General features: G+C 41.5%; 1 protein-coding gene across 2 annotated transcripts in view; it reads left to right on the forward strand.

The window, feature by feature from the left end:
- The window catches only part of LOC134208745 (activated Cdc42 kinase-like), a 161,939-nt gene that overhangs the window by 72,005 nt on the left and 69,323 nt on the right, over window positions 1–20,611 (forward strand). The window contains exons 2-7 of one of the 2 annotated variants that reach the window (XM_062684637.1): window positions 16,257–16,326; window positions 16,889–18,329; window positions 18,397–18,693; window positions 19,156–19,426; window positions 19,570–19,672; window positions 19,751–20,105. In XM_062684637.1, coding sequence (XP_062540621.1) covers window positions 16,257–16,326; window positions 16,889–18,329; window positions 18,397–18,693; window positions 19,156–19,426; window positions 19,570–19,672; window positions 19,751–20,105 — 2,537 coding nt within the window. Of the gene's footprint in view, window positions 1–16,256; window positions 16,327–16,888; window positions 18,330–18,396; window positions 18,694–19,155; window positions 19,448–19,569; window positions 19,673–19,750; window positions 20,106–20,611 lie in introns of both variants that reach the window. The other variant, XM_062684636.1, reaches the window with a different exon arrangement.

Consider the following 20,611-nt stretch of genomic DNA (forward strand, 5'->3'; position numbering starts at 1 on the left):
GATTGCATCATCATTTCCTCCCCTTCCCTACATTGACTTGCATTCTGACGTGGCAGGCGCCAGTATGACCTAACAAATGAGATCACCAGTACTTGTACATTGAAGATGTGTGCTAGTCCCAAGCAAACATCTGTTGGTTCCCTGTGCAAGAACAGCTGATCTGGTCATAATGGAGTAGCAACTACGAGCAGTCAATCAAGCTCAAGCTCAAGCTCAACTGAAAGTCACTATTTAGTCCCTTTTTCCATCAGCTTTGGTCACTAAAGTCACTATTTTTGAGCGGCATCGGTCGCTACAAGCCCTGGTATTGCCTAGTATTATACAACGTAGATTGGTCACGGCCCGGGGATGCACACCTAAAAATAATCATGTGATTTTAGGTGCTGTGACACCGACATATACGAGCGTCACTTTTGACTTAAAATTAGGTGGTACTTTAATTTTACATCACAACTTTATTGACAAAAAAAATTGATGGTGATAGAACGAGAATCGAACATAAGTCCGCTGAGTGAGAGCCCAACACGCTACCACTCAGCTGTCTCCGTTTCTTGAAAGAGGGATGATCGAAGTAAAACTGGTTCCACGATTTGCACTGAACAAGTATTTCACTGCATCAAGTCATCGACTGCTTGTGCGTTAGGTGCGTTGCAACGGGTGCTGTGTTTAGGTTCTGTGACATGTAATTTTAAATCATCTGACATTGAAAAATATACGATTCTGTTTATGTCATGTGGTTTTGTGTCATTATATTGAAATGCGTCACCTGTAATATTCATAATTTTTGGTGTGGGTTGAGTATAACAAGAATAGGTGAAGCTGTTGACATCTCATAACGTTCCTACAATGACTACTCAACTTAGTCGTGAAGCAATTTATGTCCCATAATTTGTGAGTGTGGCTATCCCGGGATAGGTCGTGAACACTGCTATGCGTGTCCATCAGGGTTCGCAGGTGAATCGGTAAGCCACTCTCTCGCGGCAAAGTGTGACGACGATTGTCGAAGTTCTACCAGTTGCCGGATCGATTCGAGTAGCGGAGCCGTCATTCAGGATAACCAACTGTTTGTCCCACGAAGTTTCGGTGAGGAAACGGCCAAGCGTACTACACGACTTCGAACCTCACGCGAGATGGTAGGCATTGAAATCGCCCATAAATATGACCGGACTTTCCAGCTGCTTAAACAGAGCTCGGCGAAACACAATAGTTACCTGTATTTGTGCGTGAGTACGTGCAGCAACAAGATGCCAGGTGAAATTGATTTGCAAACGCTCGAAGGGAATGCCTTCCCGGTTAGCAAGGCCGACTTTGAGTTGCATATAATGGACGTTATTTGATGTAGAAGCAAAGTGTAATGCCTGCCGACGAAGTTGGAAAGGATCCCAATTTTCGATTTATACTGGTTTCTAGTCAATCCACGGGTCGTGTGACGCCTCAATCTTCATAATTTTACAGCGCAATGATGGAAATAGTACTTCTAGGTCTTGTTCGCCTTGGTCTTTTGGAAAGTGATGACCGATGGTTCGAGGACGGTGATTAAGAGTTTCATATCGCGCTTATTGGCTTTGAGTCGACGCAGCTGCAGCAGGCTTTCTTGAAAATTGGGAACATTGTAGAGCATTTCCACTGCACAGGAAATTTACTCTGCTGGAGTGATAGGTTGAATAGTAGACAAAGTGGAACAGCTATAATATCAGAGCATTTTTTCAGCACGGCCGATGGAAGAACGCTAGGTCCAGGAGAAAAGGATGATTTGGTCTGACGTATCACTGACAGAACCATTTGAACGTATATATCAAATACATCCACATCCACTACATTGCTAGGCACTCCACTCACAGCTCTACCAGTGTCATCCTGCGAAGCCGAATAGCTCGAGAATACACTTGAGAAGTGTTTAGCGAAAAGGCTGCATTTCTCCTCAGTATTCAGCGCAATGTCGTTATCGAGAAAAACACTTGATGGCAGTCCAGTTTTCTTCCTTTTAGAATTCACGAAAAACCAAAATTTCTTAGGGTGTCGTCGGAGATTTTGTTGCGTAGATGAGCATAATGTTTGAAACGAAGTTTATTATACCGCCGATAATTATTGCTGGCAATGTTGGAGTTCCGTTTAGTGAAGGCACACCGTCGATAGGTATAAGCGTGAAGAGCTCTAGCGCGCACTCTTTTCAGGTTGCGTAATAGAGTCCACGGTGCTTTCCTCGGAGGCTTTCGCTTCGGTACAGCGGCCGAAACGCAGTCACGTAGCAGACAGTTGAAGCGGTCTACAGCTGATTCGATGTCCAGGCGGTCTAAAACATTCCAGTCAATTCGGGACAAGCAATGTCGGAGCTGTTGAAAATCAGTTTTGCGAAAATTGAGTCGGTCGTCACTCATTGGTCCATAGAAACGTAGATTAAATCCGTTGTCAATTGATATATCCAACGCAGGATGATAGTTGTCAAGTGGCACAACGGCGTCCGGAGCCTCAAGGACAGTGCATTCATGCAGTGAATAATCATTGATAAACACCAAGTCGAGCATGTTTGATTGAAAGTTGGAAATCCTGTTTATTTGGCTGAGTCCAAGAAAAGCAATTCCCTCGACTTGTTGGCGACTAGCAGGTGTAGTTGCAGACAAAAGCGGATCAGGAAACGTATATCCATGGTGGGAGAGAGATCAGACAAGTCCTGGTTGATTGAAGTCTCCAAGCAGAAGAACCACATCCGATAACAATGCCAAAGCGGAGGCAAATTCTGTAGCACCAAAGTGAAGTTGTATTACACTGCAATCATGTCGTCGGTCGGGAGGAATGTACGAGGCACCAATGAAAATGCTGCGTCTAGAGATACTTATTTTGGCCCAAACAGTCAAACGCGAGAGCTATTAGATATACTGCGGTCCACTCTATAAACGACGAAGTTGTTACCGAAAAGTTGGAGTGAGTTGCAGGGATGCCAGATTTGAAGACATTTCTTCAATTTGAAGACATTTGAATCTCTGTGAAGACATTTGAATCTCTGTGAAGACATTTGAATCTCTGTAAAGACATTAATTTCATGAAGACATTTTGAAGACTTTTTAAAATATTTCAAGACTTACCTTCTTATTTAAAGATACTTGAAGACAATCAATATAAGCCAGCGAATAGAAAATATAATTTGATGACTAACTTATAAATTGTGTAACTTCTATATGCAGATCATATAAATATTTCAAAAGTTATACAGAAAAAAACACATTTACACTAGCCGGTTGATAAGGTTGACAACTGCAACACATTTTAGTTATGTGCTGGTTGAAAACTTCCCGATGGCAGCATTCGTTTAAATTTTCCTTGGTAGCGGTGGCGTTTTCGACGTGTCTCAGAGGCTTCTAAAAAAAGTTCGTTTTCGGAGTGAAATGATAGCCTTTTGGTACAACTTAGTTGTACGAGAAAGGCAAAAATGTCAAAGAAAATTCGTTTTAAAAAAATAATTCATGTAAAATAAGAAGAATTGGGTCCCAAAGCCCTGGCTCGTTTATGTTTGCAAACGATAGTCAAGAATACTTGAACCGAAGTTACAAAAATGCTGGTAAAAGTCTAAATCAGTAAAAAAAAATTATTTAAGACAATTTAAGGCAATATTTGGACTGTGCAACATTTCAGAACGAAACCAAAGCCCAAAACGTCAGGCCCATATATTAACTGTCAAAGGTTGAGTCAAGTGCCCTGTGGTGTTTTGATAGTGCGTTCGAATCATATTATTCCGTACGTCAAACAAGACCAAAATTCCGAGGAAGCATTTTTCATCTATTTTTAAATTTCAAATTAAACAATGTTCCTTTCGATTTTTGAGTCAAATGGAAAACTGACGCATTAAGAATAATTAACTTAATCGTTCTCTGAAAGAAATTGAATATCGATTCTTCATTTTAAGGCCCAAAAAATCGTGTAAAATAGAAAGAATTTCCCATTAATAGTCCGAGGAATTTCTCATAAAAAAACCAAAAGAATTGAAATTAGAAATTCTTTTCAAATTATCTTCGAAATTTATAATAATTCCAGTATGGGCAGTGAAGGAATTCCCCCAAAATTTAAACGAGATGTTCATCTTAATTTCCACAAAATTATTTCTAAGTTCTTGCAGGAAAATCATCTGTTTAAATTTTCGTGAGATGTACTCCGGATTTGTATTTGAAAGTTAAGGGATGTCTCTTCGGATTTTCCATGTACCACATTTTTACGAAAATTTTCAGAGGAAAAAATTTCCATTTTCTCAGAAAATTTTCTTTAGTTTCCATAGAAAATTCTTACGAATGTCGACAAGAAATTGAAATTGTTCTGGAGTTAAATGGATATTTCTCAGAATGGCCACGGTAAATTATTTTTAATTTGTTTAGGAGAATATTCTGAAAAAAATCAGAGGAATTTCCTAAAAACCGCCAGAGTGTTTATTAAAGATTCAGTAGAAAGTTCAGGGTAAACTCGTTACAGTTCCTTGTTGAATTCTTTCTTGAATTCCTTTAATATTTTTTCATGAAATTTAAGTTCGTCCAGAAATTTCTCCGTTAGATCCTCCAAGAATTCCGTCGGAAATTCCTCCAGTCGCTCCTTCAGAAATTCCTTAGTTTGTTTCTTTCACGACTTCCTCCAGCAGATCTTCCAGGAATTGCTCTCGAAGCTCCTGCAGGCATTCGTTCGGAAATTCCTCTAAGAATCCTTTCGGAAGTTTCTCCAGGAATTCCTCTTGATGATGCTCCGAGAATGTTGCCGAAAGATTCTCCAATAATACCTCTTGAACTATACTCTGGAATTTCTCTGATATTTCCTCCAGTAATTCTTTCGTAAATTCCTGCGCAATATTCCTGAGCAATACCTTAGGAAGTTCCTCCAAAAAGTTATCCAGAAGTTCTTCCGAAAGTTTCTTCAGACATTTCTTCAGAAACCCTTTCAGTAATTGCTCAGGAAATTGCTTCAGGAGGTCCTCAGGAAAATCCTTCAGGAATTCTTCCAGAAAATCCCTCCAGAATTCCTCCGGAAGTTCCATTAACATTTCATCCGGAAGTTCTTTCAGAAATTTATCTGAAAGTTCCTTCAGAAAATCCTTTGGATGTTCCAACAGCAACAGGAAATTCCTTCAGGTATTCCTTTAGAAAGCCTCCGAAAAATCCATCAGGAATTTATCATGAAATTTCTCTAGAAATTCTTCCAAAAATTTCTTCAGAAAATCTTATGGAAGTTTCTTCGGGTATTTCGGGGATTTTAAAGAATATTCTCTTGAATTCTAACAATTTGAGTGTGAAAAATAAACGATACATAAAACAAGGAGATGATTGAAATTACAAACCTATTGGATTTTGAAATTTTTTCACTGATTTTCATAATTTTGATATTGAAGACATTTGAAGACATTTTTACTCAACTGTGAAGACATTTGAAAATGTCCCCTGGCATCCTTGGTGAGTTGATTCTCCCATCAAGCCAGGTTTCGGTGAACACATAAACATCATACTCGTCTTCAAGCACAGCTAGATAAACGTCGTCCAATTTGGTAGAAAGTCATCTAGTATTTTGGTAATACACTCGTAGACTCCTAGTGGAAGCGATGTCCATGACGGAAGCTGAAACCGAACTGAAAAGCGGCGAATTTTCAGGCAGCGACAGATTATTAACGTGGTTCGTTATAATCGCCTGGTGAAGCAGATCGGATGTTCCGTATACCATCACCGACCACAGGATCGGGACGACGACGACGGCGAGTGGCATTGGAAGGCACGACTGCGCCACCTCCGACCTTACAACGATACGACCGGGACGATGATGAACGATGCTGCAGAGCTCTAATGGGTCGGTGGGGTAGGAGGAATCCTCAATACTTGTCGAAGGTTGTCCCGGATCAGCAACAGTAGATTGCACTTTTTTTTTTCCAAAATCCAGGATTAGTTTTTTGAGAAATCAACAAACTCTCTTAGCCGGATTCCGGTGGGCCAAGACGATGGTTCGAGCGCCAATTCTTTGAGATAAGGATGAGTACAATAATACTGACCAGTGGGAATTATTGTCCCAAAATGCCAACCATTACTTCCAGAATTGCCGGCAATCGTCGGCACTGGAGAAACTGGCCAGTGGAGATATATCAGCTTCCACACTGATATTCTTCCCTCCCCCTTCATACGGGAGTTTGGCAGAAGGAAGGTCGTGCGATTTATACCATCACAAATATTGCCCTCCGCTCGCTTTCAAATCGCCTTCTATAAAACATTCTTCATGCCTGCCGTATCTTAACAGAACTATTACTGTTTCTACACCGGGCACGACTGGTTGATCAGTGGTTCCCCTTACAGTTCGACACATTGGTGATTCATCGCATTCATCTTCTCCTAACTCTCCTGAGCAATTGAAGCAATGTTTCGGTCCAGGGTAGCGCGTGTATGACCATAGCTGAAACAGCCAGTAGGAATATAGTTTAGGCAGCCGACCAGAATATGTTCCGGATACGTGGCGTTACAGAAGCGAAGGCGTAGCATGTCACTCGAGATCAATTTTTTTCTTATTTTTTCAAATTAGGAACAATGTATGGAAAAAAACATCATCTGAAGCTACGACGTGTTCGGAATAAATTTCTTCGCATGATCACCGACGCCCAATAAGGCCGATCATTTAGAATGTAAGAATATTCGTAAACCAAAAATAATGGAAAATAAAAATGAATATAAATAAAAAATAAACTATTCTGATTTTTTGATTTATCATTAACATCGCTAGTGATCGGTGAGGTCTATCTTCTTCTTCTTCTTGGCATTACATCCCCCACTGGGACATTGCCGCCTCGCTGGTAAGTGTTCATTCAGCGCTTCCACAGTTATCAACCGCGAGATTTCTAAAGCATGTTACCATTTTTGCATTCGTACATCACGATGATACTTTTATGCCCAGGGAAGTCGAGACAATTTCCAAACCGAAAATTGCCTAGACCGGCACCGGAAATCTAACCCAGCCACCCGCAGCATGGTCTTACTTTATAGCTGCGCATCTTACCGCTAGGCTAAGGAGGGCCCGGTGAGGTCTATAGTTTTATGATATTTTTGTAAAATGTTTCCAACAATAAAAAAAATGCGGCGCACTAATGTTGCATTTTTTACATTTAACATATGCCTTTAAGTATTAATTACCCTGTTCTTGAACCCTGGGTCCTATGGTTCAAAAATAGTTCGCATATTTTATTCTTCAAAAGCATATGTGAAATATAATTAATGCATCATTAGACCAGCGCAGAGGGCTTGGGGTGTTTCCTCCTTCTTTCCAACCATTACAATTAAAACTTCAGAAAGTTCGAAACTAAACCAGATGGACACAAATTGTTGCTACGAAGGCAGCAGCAACATCCGATTCTCAATGGTGAAAAAAATCATTAATATCTCAAACGATCCAAAAAGATTCAACCGAGAGAATATTGTACATGTACAACCTGTCAACCACCATTTCTTCCGGAGCAAAGTTAAACATGTAGGCCAGTCCACGTGAACATAGGAATAGGTTGAAGATTCCCCCGGAAATCAGAAGTGAACAGCACATGACAGAAAACGATAAAGCAGTGCAGCTTGTGATGACGTTGACATGGCACATCTTTTACTGATTATCGTTCGTTCCTACCAGTTTCACTAATGCAGCCTGTTGAAAAATAGTTTTAGCATGAACGTTGTCATACAGTGACAGCACAAGACCAACACCCAAACTAATGCTATCTCTGCATTCTAATATTTATCTGGTTCATTATAAACATATGATCGCTTCGAACCGCTACGCATGCAGCTCGTCTCTCGTTCGAAGTTTTAATGAATCTGAATCCATCTAATTAAAAATGTACCTTGTTACACACCTCCGCTTATGTTCTGCCTCCAACGCCCTCCAGGCGCTTCACATTTTCACAGGCATTAATTTTCCGGACCGCGCATCGCTCGAATCCACCGCAATCTGTTTTGGATTTTATGGGTTGTTTGCTTTAATACACAACACATATTGGTGCTTATCCACACCACCCGGAACCAGTAGCAGCCCATAATCGATGCGGTGATTCGCGTAAGCAGTGTGACAACTGGATTTACGACGGACACATTTAGTCAACAAAATCGGCCCTGAGTGAAAAGGCGGATTACGGCTACTGGTGTTAGACACGGGGTCTCCGTTTTCGATAGCAGAATTTACGGAGAGATTTTTCAATTTATGGCACTTTGCCGTCAGAGCGTCTGCCATCATAACCATCGTCATCACCATCACCAGCAGTAGCTTTTGATAGGAGCACTTTGCCGAAACTTTTACATTGAAAGAAGCTTACTTTCATAGGGAGGTGGCCTAACGAAATAAGAAATTGAGACAACGCGATTTGTTTTTGAGAATTTTCAAATAAATCTCTTGTAATCAAATTGTTAACTTGAAAGTATGTTTGCACTTGGCTTGACAACACTTGATAGCATCTCATTTTCTTTTTTTCTCGTCAAAACAATGGGTTTCTTGACAGCCTTGTGAGTATGAGAGTAGCATTGCTGACCCGGGTCGACGAGTTAGATACTTTTTAGGATTTATTTTTTTCATAGCAAAGATGTAAATTTGCTTCAATTGGGTGCTGATATCTCCCATTTCCTAGATAATTGTACCATAATTTTAAAACTCTAGTAGTAATTGTTGTTTGAAATTATTTAAATCTGTTTTTGAAAAAGCAATTTGTTTTATTTCTTATTTTTCACCTATAAACACGCATATTAGCTATGAGAGCTGACACAATTGGCGTTTTTTTTTTTCTTCCGATTAATCTGTTACAATGAGATGGAAAATGAAACAGTTTTCAACATATACTCATTTCACCCAATCGTGCGCATATAAAAACTCATTGATGTGTGCCATTCGTTAATCACTAATGGAATGACTCGGTTTCGAATTTCCTCCTAATTCAAAACGACATTACCGAAAAGGTCATCACGATGCCCCGGCATTGCGATATGTAGCTTCCTCTGCATTTCACATCGGCGCTTGATAATAAAACATTACCCTCCAACCGACGCATCGGTGACAAAACTCTGGCTGAACTTAGTATTACCATCCTGTTATGATTATATGCATGGGGATATACTGCCAATATGCGCTCCCTAAGCAAACATTTGAATTAAACAAAGTTTTTCTATTCAAAATTGTATTTTATTTAATAAACAACAAATGTTGTGCTTTCGACTAAAACCGATTTGCAAGATTTGTTCACCATTCGATTCGTCTTGGTATCAGCTTTGTTTGTACATACTGAGAGTTGATCAATTTGACGGTGAAATGTGGAAAAATGACAAAATGGAACGGTTTTATGCGTTTTAAAGGAATCAATCTCGAACTGAAATCGATCTAGAGTGTGACGCTGCAATCAACTAAATGATTGACAGATCGAAAATAAAACCCGAGCGGGATCGGGCAGGTTCGACTAATATACCAATACATTGCACTAAAATTGTCAGACTATGCCAGATTAGTGAAAATCCTATTCTCCTTGTTAGTTAATTTCTCAGGTTGATAAAAATGTTTCCTGTTTTTAACTATACTGGAAAAACGTTGCGAACTAGTTTCAAATTAAGAGCCACCTGTTACAAATAAAAAAGTAGTGGAAAAACGTTGACGAAAGAAATGTCTAAATTACATCTAGAAGTGCGACACAATTTTAACTATTTATTAAGGATAGTCCGACTATGTTATTTCATTTGGAAATATACAAAACTGTTTTGACGTTTTGAATTGGTAACAAAATTTGGACTATTGAGAAAATGCGGTAGCTCATTTTACCCAACCGGGCGCATATTAAACCTATTCCCCCGTCCTGCTACTTTCGTTGCTTTCGTATATTACCTGTTGGTAAAACGGAAAGCAATACAAAAGGAGCCGTCGTGGCACGCGATGATGACGGCAATAACGCCATCGGCGTCGACGGGACGAGAATGAATGAAAAGACACAACGCTCTTGGTTCGCATACTACCGGAAACGACCAACATATCTAGACCAACATTTGAAAAGGGCGTAACAGCCAAAATTTATTCCTTCTGATTCTTCATATATAGCTATATATGTAATAATAAATTTTGGCTGTTACGCCCTTTTCAAATGTTGGTCTAGATATATCGAGCGGAAGTAAATCTCCGTTTACGACGCTAAAGTGTGTTGTCTCTTGTCTTTTCTGCACTTTCCAGTACGGCAGCTACCGCTATACGACAGCTATAGATTATAAGGTACCTTACTTCGCATTTTTTTGCCTCCAGGTATTCAGTTAAAATTAAGGTGCACAAATTACTGTCGTCACAACTTGAAATTCACTCGTCTGAGGAGGATGTCTCCGATGTGGCTTGTTTTGCCATTTTTTCATGTAGGGTACCCACCATTAGCAACTCACAAACAATAATGCTTGAGGTCTCCATCAGCAGCGCAACGGAAAAAAGCACTTTAGGGCCGTTTTGAAGAAATGCAATTATGGCTCGATGATGATGGTAATGCTTTAAAGTGTGTGCAAATTCCGTCTCCGTAGCGAAACGAACGAAACCCACAGCCAAAATTATCATATGATGTGTGAAATTTATTTCGGCGCAAGAATAATTTTGAGTGCGGTGAAAGTGTAGCTGAAATATGGCAAGAAAAGGTTTTATTTTATACTTTTTTAACGTGACTTTTAACACTCGTAACAGTTTTTCACCCGTGAATGTTCAATTTTCGCTGTTATTTTTATTGTGGTGCTTTGCGTGAAAACATTTTGGGGAGAAAATAGAATTACCTTCAACATTAAAATATAACGAGATTAAGAGAGGGCATCAGGACACATTCAAAAAATTTAGAACAATAGAATCAAAATTCATACCTCAGCTGAGAAAAATTGTAATAAAGCATTTAAGTAGATTTGTACTTTTCTCTGAATTGAAATGCATTACATCTCTATACTACATACCTTTTTTACATTACCGCCTATGACCAGAAGTCACGTCGATAAATACTTAGCCCCCACATTAGACAACGGTCAGCAAATTTACACAACAAAAATTTGTCTCTTCATTATGGCGAGAATCGAACCCACACTCCTTTACTTAACTTATGGATCCTGTACACCTCCGGTAATGCAAAGGGCCGACTTGAAAGATCTCCATCCTGAGCGTTGCCCGGCTATCGCTTTAACCTGTTGCCAGGTTAGATTTCGGTCGACTTCTTTTAATTCTTTATTGAGGCTTCGCCGCCATGAGCCTCTGGGTTTGCCTCTGCTGCGATGTCCCGCTGGGTTCCAGTCTAATGCTTGTTTACAGATTTCGAATTTCTGTTGCTATCGCCCTCTGGTGACAACGACGATGGAGTTCGTTGTGTGAGATCCAGTTGTGAGGCCACCAGGCCCGAATTATATACCGCAGGCATCTGTTAATGAACACCTGCAGCCGTTGAGTGTTCTCCACTGATACACACCATGTTTCGCTAGCGTATAACAGCACAGATTTCACGTTAGAGTTGAAAATTCGTATTTTGGTGCGTTCACTTATCTGCCTGTTTTTCCAGATATTTCTTAAACTCGCAAAGGCAGCCCTTGCTTTCTTGATCCGTGCGCCTATGTCGATCTTGGTACCGCCGTCTGACGCCATTTGGCTATCAAGATATTGGAAGCTTTCAACATTCTCCAATGGTTGCCCGGCTACTGTGAAACTGGAAGGAGTCACCGTGTTTACATCCAACGATTTGGTTTTGTTGACGTTGATTACTAAACCTGCTGAGGAGGAGAACTCGGCAAGCTCGTTGAGCTTACTCTGCATAGCAGAGCGCCGTTGCGCGAGGAGTGCAACGTCATCAGCCAATTCGAAGTCGTTTAGGTGCTCCATTGTTATAGGCTGCCATAACAGCCCGCGGTTTGGTTCACGGTCAATCGCATCTACCAGAATCTCATCGATTACGATGAGGAACAGTAACGGTGATAGAATACATCCTTGCCTCACACCAGCTACGACCCGGATAGAGTCGGACAGGACCCCATTGTGCAACACTCAGGAACCCCCTTGCGTCTCAGGGCGCCCCACATATTCTCGTGATTGAGACGGTCGAAAGCTTTTTCGTAGTCAATGAATACCAAGTGAAGGAACTCTTGGAATTCGTTGACCTGCTCCAGAATTATGCGGAGCTTGACAATATGGTCCACACAGGATCTTCCGGCACGGAATCCGGCCTGCTGCCGCTGGAGAGTCGCATCGATTTTCTCCTGAATCCGGGCCATGATAATTTTGCACAGAACTTTGAGAACGGTACACAGCAACATAATGCCTCGCCAGTTATCGCATACAGTCAGATCACCCTTTTTGGGCACCTTCACTAAGATACCTTGCATCCAGTCGACCGGGAAAGTTGCGGTGTCCCAGATATTACGAAATAAACGATGCAGTAGTTGAGCGGATGTCATGGGGTCAGCTTTGAGCATCTCAGCTGATATGCGGTCGACCCCTGGAGCTTTATTCGATTTCATACTTTGGATGGCTGTTTGAATCTCTAGCAGTGATGGAGCTTCGGTATTGACGCGTGTTATACGTCGGATCCTAGGCGGATCATGCCGAGGTGGTGATGGCCTGGCTGGCACTTGAAAAAGTTGTTCGAAGTGCTCAAACCAGCGTTTCAGCTGGTCAGTTGGGTCGGTCAATAACTGATCATTCGCGTCTTTCACAGGCATCGTTGCATTCATCTTCGCCCCGCTTAAGCGTCGTGAAATATCGTAGAGGAGGCGAATGTCTCCGGTTATGGCGGCTCTCTCTCCTTCGTCGGCCAGAGAGTCTGCCCACGCACGCTCCTGTCCCGTCGACATGAGCGTTTTACTTCCTTCCCAAGAGTCGCGTATCGTTGACGGGCTAAGACTTTGGCTCCTCTGGTTTTCGATCGCTCTATCGCGGCTTTGGCTTCTCTTCGCTCCTCTATCTTCTTCCAGGTCTCATCGGTGATCCATTGTTTTCTCTGGGTGCGCAGTTCGCCCAGATTGTTCTCGCTAGTGGCGATGAAGGCATTCTTGATGGCGGTCCATTGGTCTTCCACGCTGCCACCTTCCGGAATATCTGCAGCACGCGTCTCCAGTTCTTCAACGAAGGACCGTTTCACCGTGGCATCTTCCAGTCGGCGTGTGTTGAATCGTCGTTCAACTTTTTCCTCCTGCCGAAGAATCCGCGCAATTCGCAGGCGTATTTCGCCGATGAGGATGTGATGATCAGACGCGATATCGGCACTACGTTTATTCCGTACATCAAGAAGGCTCCGTTTCCATTTTCGGTTGATGCAGATGTGGTCGATTTGATTTTCTGTAAAGCCGTCACGGGAGACCCACGTGATCTTGTGAACCGATCGATGAGGGAAGAGCGATCCCCCGATCACCATGTCGTTATTACCACAAAATTCTGCGAACAGCTCTCCGTTTTCGCTCATTTCTCCGAGACCATGGCGTCCCATAATGCGCTCATGATTCGAGTTGTCGGATCCGATCTTCGCATTGAAGTCGCCCAAACAGATCTTCATATCACCCTTCGGAATTCTATCTACGACGGCATTGAGTTGACTGTAGAAGTTCTCTTTGTCTTGCAGATCGGCAGCATCGGTTGGCGCATAACATTGGATTACAGTAAGGTTTCGGACCAACATTGCTCAAAAGTTTCATCTCCGCATGCAAAATTTCAGCTTAATCAGACTTCGCTAAGGGTTTGACCAAAGCGGCTAAAGCTTGACTTTTTTCAAACACGAAAATTTCGAAATTTAATTTTTATTTTTGATGCCAAATGCCTTAAAAATACATCAAAGTCGAGATCTCTTGTCATCTCGAGAAAAAAAAGTTAAAACCAATGACTTTTTAGGACTTTTTAGAATTTTTTTTTGAAATTGATTTTTTTTATGCCAAATGTCTTAGAAATGCAAAAAACGTCGAGATCTGATGACATCTCGATTTTTTTTCGAGATCGAATTTTTTGATGCTAAATGTCTTTCCAAAAGTCTCCAAAATTTTCCAAAAATCCCAAAAAGAAAATTTTCTTGAAAAAAAATCGAGGTAACATCAACATCAGATCTCGACGTCATTTCTAAGCCATCTGGCATAAAAAATCGATTTCGAAATTGGTAACACATTCACAGATTTTTCTTTTCTTTTCTTTCTTTCACAGATCTTAATTTCAAAGATTTTTCGACATATTTTATCAAAGATAACTTTGAAAAAAGATCAAAGAGTTTAAGGAAAATCAAAGATTTCAAAGATTTTTCTAAAAATTTCGTCCTTCTTCACGCAAACTTTTATTCATTTGGAGAACACAATATACCCTTTGTCATCAACAGAGTTTGTTACTGACAAACGCACCTCGTAACAAGCCTTTATCAGAACCCAAACACAATGTGACAAAAATCAATTGCCTTGCATGCTCCTATATTTCCGAGAATACGATGCTATTTTTGTTAACAGAGTTAGATTCTCGAATATTTCCATAAAAGCAGAAACTACCGATAGCATAAAACCAAAATTTGCTGTAGAGATAATGCAAAATAACGGGATGAAAAGTTAGCAACAAAATTCTCTTTTTTATGTTGCTGACAATTTTTTTCGGATCTTAGTCATTATTATCTCCGACAAAAACAAAGCTTTGTAGTTGGTTCTCTTTTGTCGCTCGTTTTGCATGCGCATCTTGAAAAAAAGATTCCCTATTTGGTAGTTACTAAATCCATCTTGTCAGCATTATTTGTCAAAAAATTTGAATAATAATTCGCCATTTCTCATGAAGCGAGAATTTTTTCTGTCAGTTTCAATGTTAATTTTAAACTATCTTTAGTCAAAAGGCTATGATCAAGACCAAAAGGCTATGTTCAAGATGCGATCTAATATGAGGCTAAACTTATGATCCCCAAACTCACAATGATCCGCAAGAAGTTTTAGCCGAGATATAAAATCACTTACTGATACGCCAGGTTGTCACGCCATCGTACTGAAATCGTAGCTATGGAGTAAGACTAGGGTAGTAACTGTGAGGGTGAGATATATTAAGAGTTGGGCAATCCACGTTTAGAGTGCATTGATGACAGATATGCAAATATCGTATAACGGTTCGATTGCCAACACTAACTAGCAAATAGCAAGCCATGACTTTGTTTGCATCTCCCCTCGTGGGACAACCAACGGAGTAGCACGCGCGATTAGACAGCACACCCCGTGATAGCTCGTTCGGCAGAACTAGGCCGCACAGTAATATCTCGTCTCAATTTTTGTGTCATTTGAATAAGAACCATTTAACGGTTACATCTTGGTTCCGTCGTCCGACGCTTACTGGCTGCCAAGATATTGAAAATTTTCGAACCCGACTACCGTTAAGTTGGAAGGGGTTGTTCATGTTGGCATCCAACGATTCGGTCTTGATGATGAAATCTTCCGTAAAGGAACGTTCGGATAGCTTACTCTGCCTCTTCTCGATTACGATGAGGAACATTAGGGGATATAGAATGCATCCTCAACTCTCTTTCTCTTTCTTCAATGGCTCTGCATTCCAACTGGAACTTGGCCTGCTTTTCAACTTAGTATTCTATTAGCATTTCCTCAGTTATAATTTGAAAGCTTTTCTTTGCCCACCATTGCATGAGTAGGTATCGTGTGGCAAGCACAATGGAAACACTATGCCCAGGGTGTCGAGAAAGTTCCCAACCCGAAAACATCCTAGATTGGACCGAGAATCTAACTCGCCATCTCCGGATTGGCAATCCTACGCCTTTACTTGTAAGGCTACTGGAGACCCCCCTCAACTATTCTACCCCAATTGACAACCCGGATGACAAAAACGAATCTCAATTATGGAGGACTCTACACTTTAATGTCTCGCCCGGCTCTTCTATGATAGTCGGAACTCTCAGGGCATACCACAACTTTTCTTGATCCAGACGGTCTAAGACTTTTGCTTAGTTAGTGAATACCAAATGAAGAAGCTCTGGAAATTTATTGACCTGCTTGATACACAGCGTGACACCATGGTCCACATAATCTTCCACAGGGGAGTCTTATCTGCTGGCGTCGGAGAGTCGTATCTATCTCCTCCTGTATCCGATATAGGATACAATTGCCCATTGCCAATTGATTGACAAATTCTCACTGCTAGTATGAAATTGTCTGCACAATCTTCCAGCTGTGGACCAAATAAAACCGCTTCATATGCTTCGTTTTCCATTTTTGTAGTTTATATTACTGATAATGAAACAATTTTCACATTTGCTGATGCCTTATTTTATGTCTGTATTTTTTCAGAACCGAAAACGATGGACCTGTACGAATTCCTAGTGGAATCTGAACTACAACACTACTACAACTCGCTCAAGTAAGTCATATGCCACGTATCAATAACATAGATAAAAGCTATTCAATCAAAGTGGTACAACCGAATGTAATTTATTTATGTCAATCAATACCAAAAAATAAGATTATTTGTTTCGGCATCAGGGGAAAAATCATTTTCAGAAAAACAAAACCCTTATTCAATTTAAGAAACAAACTTTATGTGAGTCATCATTACTATTTTAGTCCTCATCAAAACTTGAAAGCAAAATTATTCAAAAATCAAATTGAAAAAGAAATCAATGTACCATTCTATTCGCCAAAATTAGTTCACACTCAACTCAGCCGCTTTCCGAAGTTTGAATTGAATGCTTTTCTCCGTTTCTTCACTTCAAATCGGATATTTTTGTTTAGTCATATATTTAGGAAAAAACTACTTCATATAATGTAGGTACATTTGGTTCACTTTCTGCTGTATATTTTTTATGACTAACTGATTTTAAATCCTACAAATGGGAATCTCTATCGATTTATATTATTCCCAATTTGATATGTCCGAGTGCAAACTCGTGCCTCATACAAAACTCCATTCAATGCCCTTGCAGAACCGATCTCAAAATCACCACCATCGCACACCTCAAGTATGCCACCGACGAGGACCTCCGGCAGGTGTGCGGCCTTTCACGACCCGAGATCCGTCGGTTACGGAAGTACTACGAGAAGTATTACCCGCACGGTTATCTGAACAAAATAAAACGCCTGCTGCAGGCGCCAAAAAAGGACGACAATGGAGTGGGCAGCCCGACGTCCAGCGTGGAACCATTGAAAACGTGCCCCTCGCCGAGTAAGATTCCCAACAACAAACACATCATCCCGGCCGACGCCATCACGGTGAACAAACAGCTGGGAACCGGAGAGTTCGGGATTGTTCAGCAGGGTGTGTGGACTAATGGCAACGAGCGGATCCAGGTGGCCATCAAGTGCCTCTGCCGGGAGCGTATGCAGTCCAATCCGATGGAATTCCTCAAGGAGGCAGCCATAATGCACTCGATCGAGCATGAGAACATCGTGAGATTGTACGGAGTGGTGCTGGACACCGAATCGTTGATGTTGGTCACCGAGTTGGCCCACCTGCGGTCTTTGTTGGAGTGCTTAAAGGACCCTGGGTTGCGGGTTAGCTTCCTAACGGTGCCCACGCTGTGCGAATTTGCTGCGCAGATTTGCAACGGTATGATGTATCTGGAGAACAAACGACTGATTCATAGAGACTTGGCAGCACGTAATATCCTAGTTTTTAGTAAAAATAAAGTGAAAATTTCGGATTTTGGACTCTCGCGAGCGCTTGGAGTCGGTAAAGACTACTATCAGACGAATTTTAATGTTAATCTCAAGCTTCCAATCGCATGGTGCGCCCCGGAGTGCATAAACTTCCTTCGATTTACAAATGCATCGGATGTGTGGGCGTATGGAGTTTGCTTGTGGGAGATTTTCTCGTACGGTTTCCAACCTTGGGCAGCTTTAACCGGCCATCAGATTCTCGAAGCCATAGATGAACCAAATTACCAACGACTGGAGAAACCCGAGTGCTGTCCGAAAGAATACTACTCGCTCATGTTGAAGTGCTGGCAACATGATGCTCTGAAGCGACCGAAATTCACAGAAATCTATCAGCTTCTTCCGGATATGAAACCAGAACAGTTGAAAACTATTGTTTCGTTTAGTGAACCCAAAAAAGATCACTTGTTGTACAGGCAAGGCGAGATCATAACGGTGCTGGACAAAAGTACGAACTCCCCTTATTGGAAAGGAGTACTCAATTCGGGTAAAACTGGTTTATTCAACCCGGCCAATACGGTTGCCTATTTGGATAGTCTTCCATCGTCCATCAATCGGGATAGCTTTAGCAGGACATCGGAACGAACGAGCAAGCGTAAGATCCGAACAGATATGATCTCGCGTCCACAGAACGATCTTAAACACACGGGTCATGTGGGGATCGACGGAGCGTACTTCGGTGACGTGGCATTTCTGGCCAGTCCGCAGAATGTGAGTTTCTTGCCTGACTATTCATCAAATTTAATCTTAATAAATCATATTCTTCCACAATCCACAGCTCCCCCGTCAGATAGTGACCCCTTATAAACCATCCGAAGATCTGGAACAAACGCCACTTTTACTACCACCTACTCCAACCAGTCCAGACTCGATTCAGACAGCAAGTGGGTATTTTTCCGAAACCCTTCAAACCGGTCATCAGAACTTTGTCAATGCTGGCGAAAACCACGACCGCTCGACTGTGGATAGTGGTCTTGCCAGTGCGTTCGATTTTCGAAACAGTGGGTTTAAAGATAGCAATCCGTTCATTAACGTGGACGTCAATGGGGATTCCAGTTCGCACAATCCAGTCAAGGTATAGTTTTCTGTTTCATCCCCTTCCGTTACCCGAATCCCCGATTTCAGATGCTTACCAAGCTCGGTTACGGAACCATTTTTTTGATCAATTTAAATCTTTTTAGGTATGTAGTACAATTGAAAAGAAAGAGAATGATAGATCTAATATTTAAATTATCTATTCCACCAAGAGTTTCAAGTTGTTCAGATCTAATTACTCTTCCATTTGATTACAAAATCTTGTTTAAAAAACAAAAAACAAGAATCTAGTGGAAACCCATCATAACAATTACTTCGAAATTCTTTTGACAAAAACAAACCATGACTTTCAAAGATTCAAGCATGTTTTAGTATAAAAAACTGTTCTCTTAAATTAAATCAGAAATATTTAATAGTATTTACATAACATAAAATAACGGATAACGGAAGGGGTTAATGTTTTACAAACACATACTTACACATATTTTTCAACATCTCATAGGAGGCAAAGTCGACAGACAATCAGGATCCCCATGAGTATCATGAAATCTCCGACGACGACATACCCACAGAGAAGGTGTTTGACCACGGCACTTCTCTGCTGGACGAGGTGGTACACATGATCAAATCGATGTCGACGGCCACCGAACAACACCAGCAGCACCTTGCCCAATCGCAGCCGCCCTTGTCGCCGGATGTGGAAAACACCAACAAACGAAACGAAATAGCCGAACTGTCTTCCAAACTGAATCGTAAAAACAGTTCCAGCTCCGGTACGGTCAGCAATAAGGGCGGTCGGTATCGTACAAAAAATCAGCAATCCCTTTTTCCTATTTTCTGCCGTATTTTCCTTTTTTTGTTTGCCCTCAAATATTGATTTAGAGTTGTAACCGCTTTTCTACTCTACTACCAACAGGACACAAGTCGAAAAAGAAAACCGGCAGCGTGAAACCTATCTCTGTGAAGGACGAAAAGCTGCTGAACCAAGCAATCGAAATTGCTAACGAAATCAGCGCAAAGTATGAGTCTATATACCTCACTGCATGAAAAATTCATATAATTTAATTTCCGTTTCCTCCTCCGCTCCGACGAACCAGATCAATGACCGATCTGGTATCGGACTCTAGCCAGCAGACGTCGAGTCCGAAGCGAAAGTTTAGTTTCCGCTTTCCGCACATTCACGGCGTCGTTGGGGGTGGCAGTGGCGGTAGCGGTGGCAGCGGAGGCAGCAGCCACCACCACTCGTCCGGGTCCGGCTCCATGGGCTTGGGTGGGGGTGGTGGCGGCGGTGGTGGTTCAGCCGGTGGCAGCCGAGGCGGCAGCGGATCCGACAAAGACCACCTGGCGTCTTCGTCTTCGTCCGGTCATCATCACCTGTCCGGGACGCTGTCGAGCGCGTACCGCGAGAGGCGAAACTTTTCCGAGGAGGCCAAGAATGTGCCGGATTTGCACGTGAGTACCTTGTCGCTTGTTAGTGGAGTGTAGTAGTAGTAGTTATCACGCAACGGTATGGTACAACAATCAAATTAATAAGTGTTAATAATGTTTTCTTATCCACTGAATATTAAAACGAAGCTTTTAGTTAAACAAGTGAAAGGGACAAATTTGAAGTTCTAAAGAACTTCATGTTTAGAAACAGGCATTTCCACAAATCCGTATCTTAACTTATTTGACTTCAAAGTAATAGCCCATTCCGCTTGGTGCAACCCACCCATGTAGTATCATGATAATGAGTTGATTAATTTCAATCATTTAATGCATCCGTGAGCTCGTCCTGTGCATTTTACTTACCTGTTAGACGACGATGGCTGATAGCAACCGTTTGTTGTAGCACTCGGCTAGCTATCAGTAAGTGGTGAACTTTACCAGATGAATGCTTATAGTAACACATATACATACCTGTCTGCTAGAACGAGTTGAAAATGTTTCTATGCAGGCAGATATGCTTGCAGCATCAG

This window comes from Armigeres subalbatus, chromosome 2, assembly GCF_024139115.2.
Source record: "Armigeres subalbatus isolate Guangzhou_Male chromosome 2, GZ_Asu_2, whole genome shotgun sequence".
NCBI lineage: Eukaryota > Metazoa > Arthropoda > Insecta > Diptera > Culicidae > Armigeres > Armigeres subalbatus.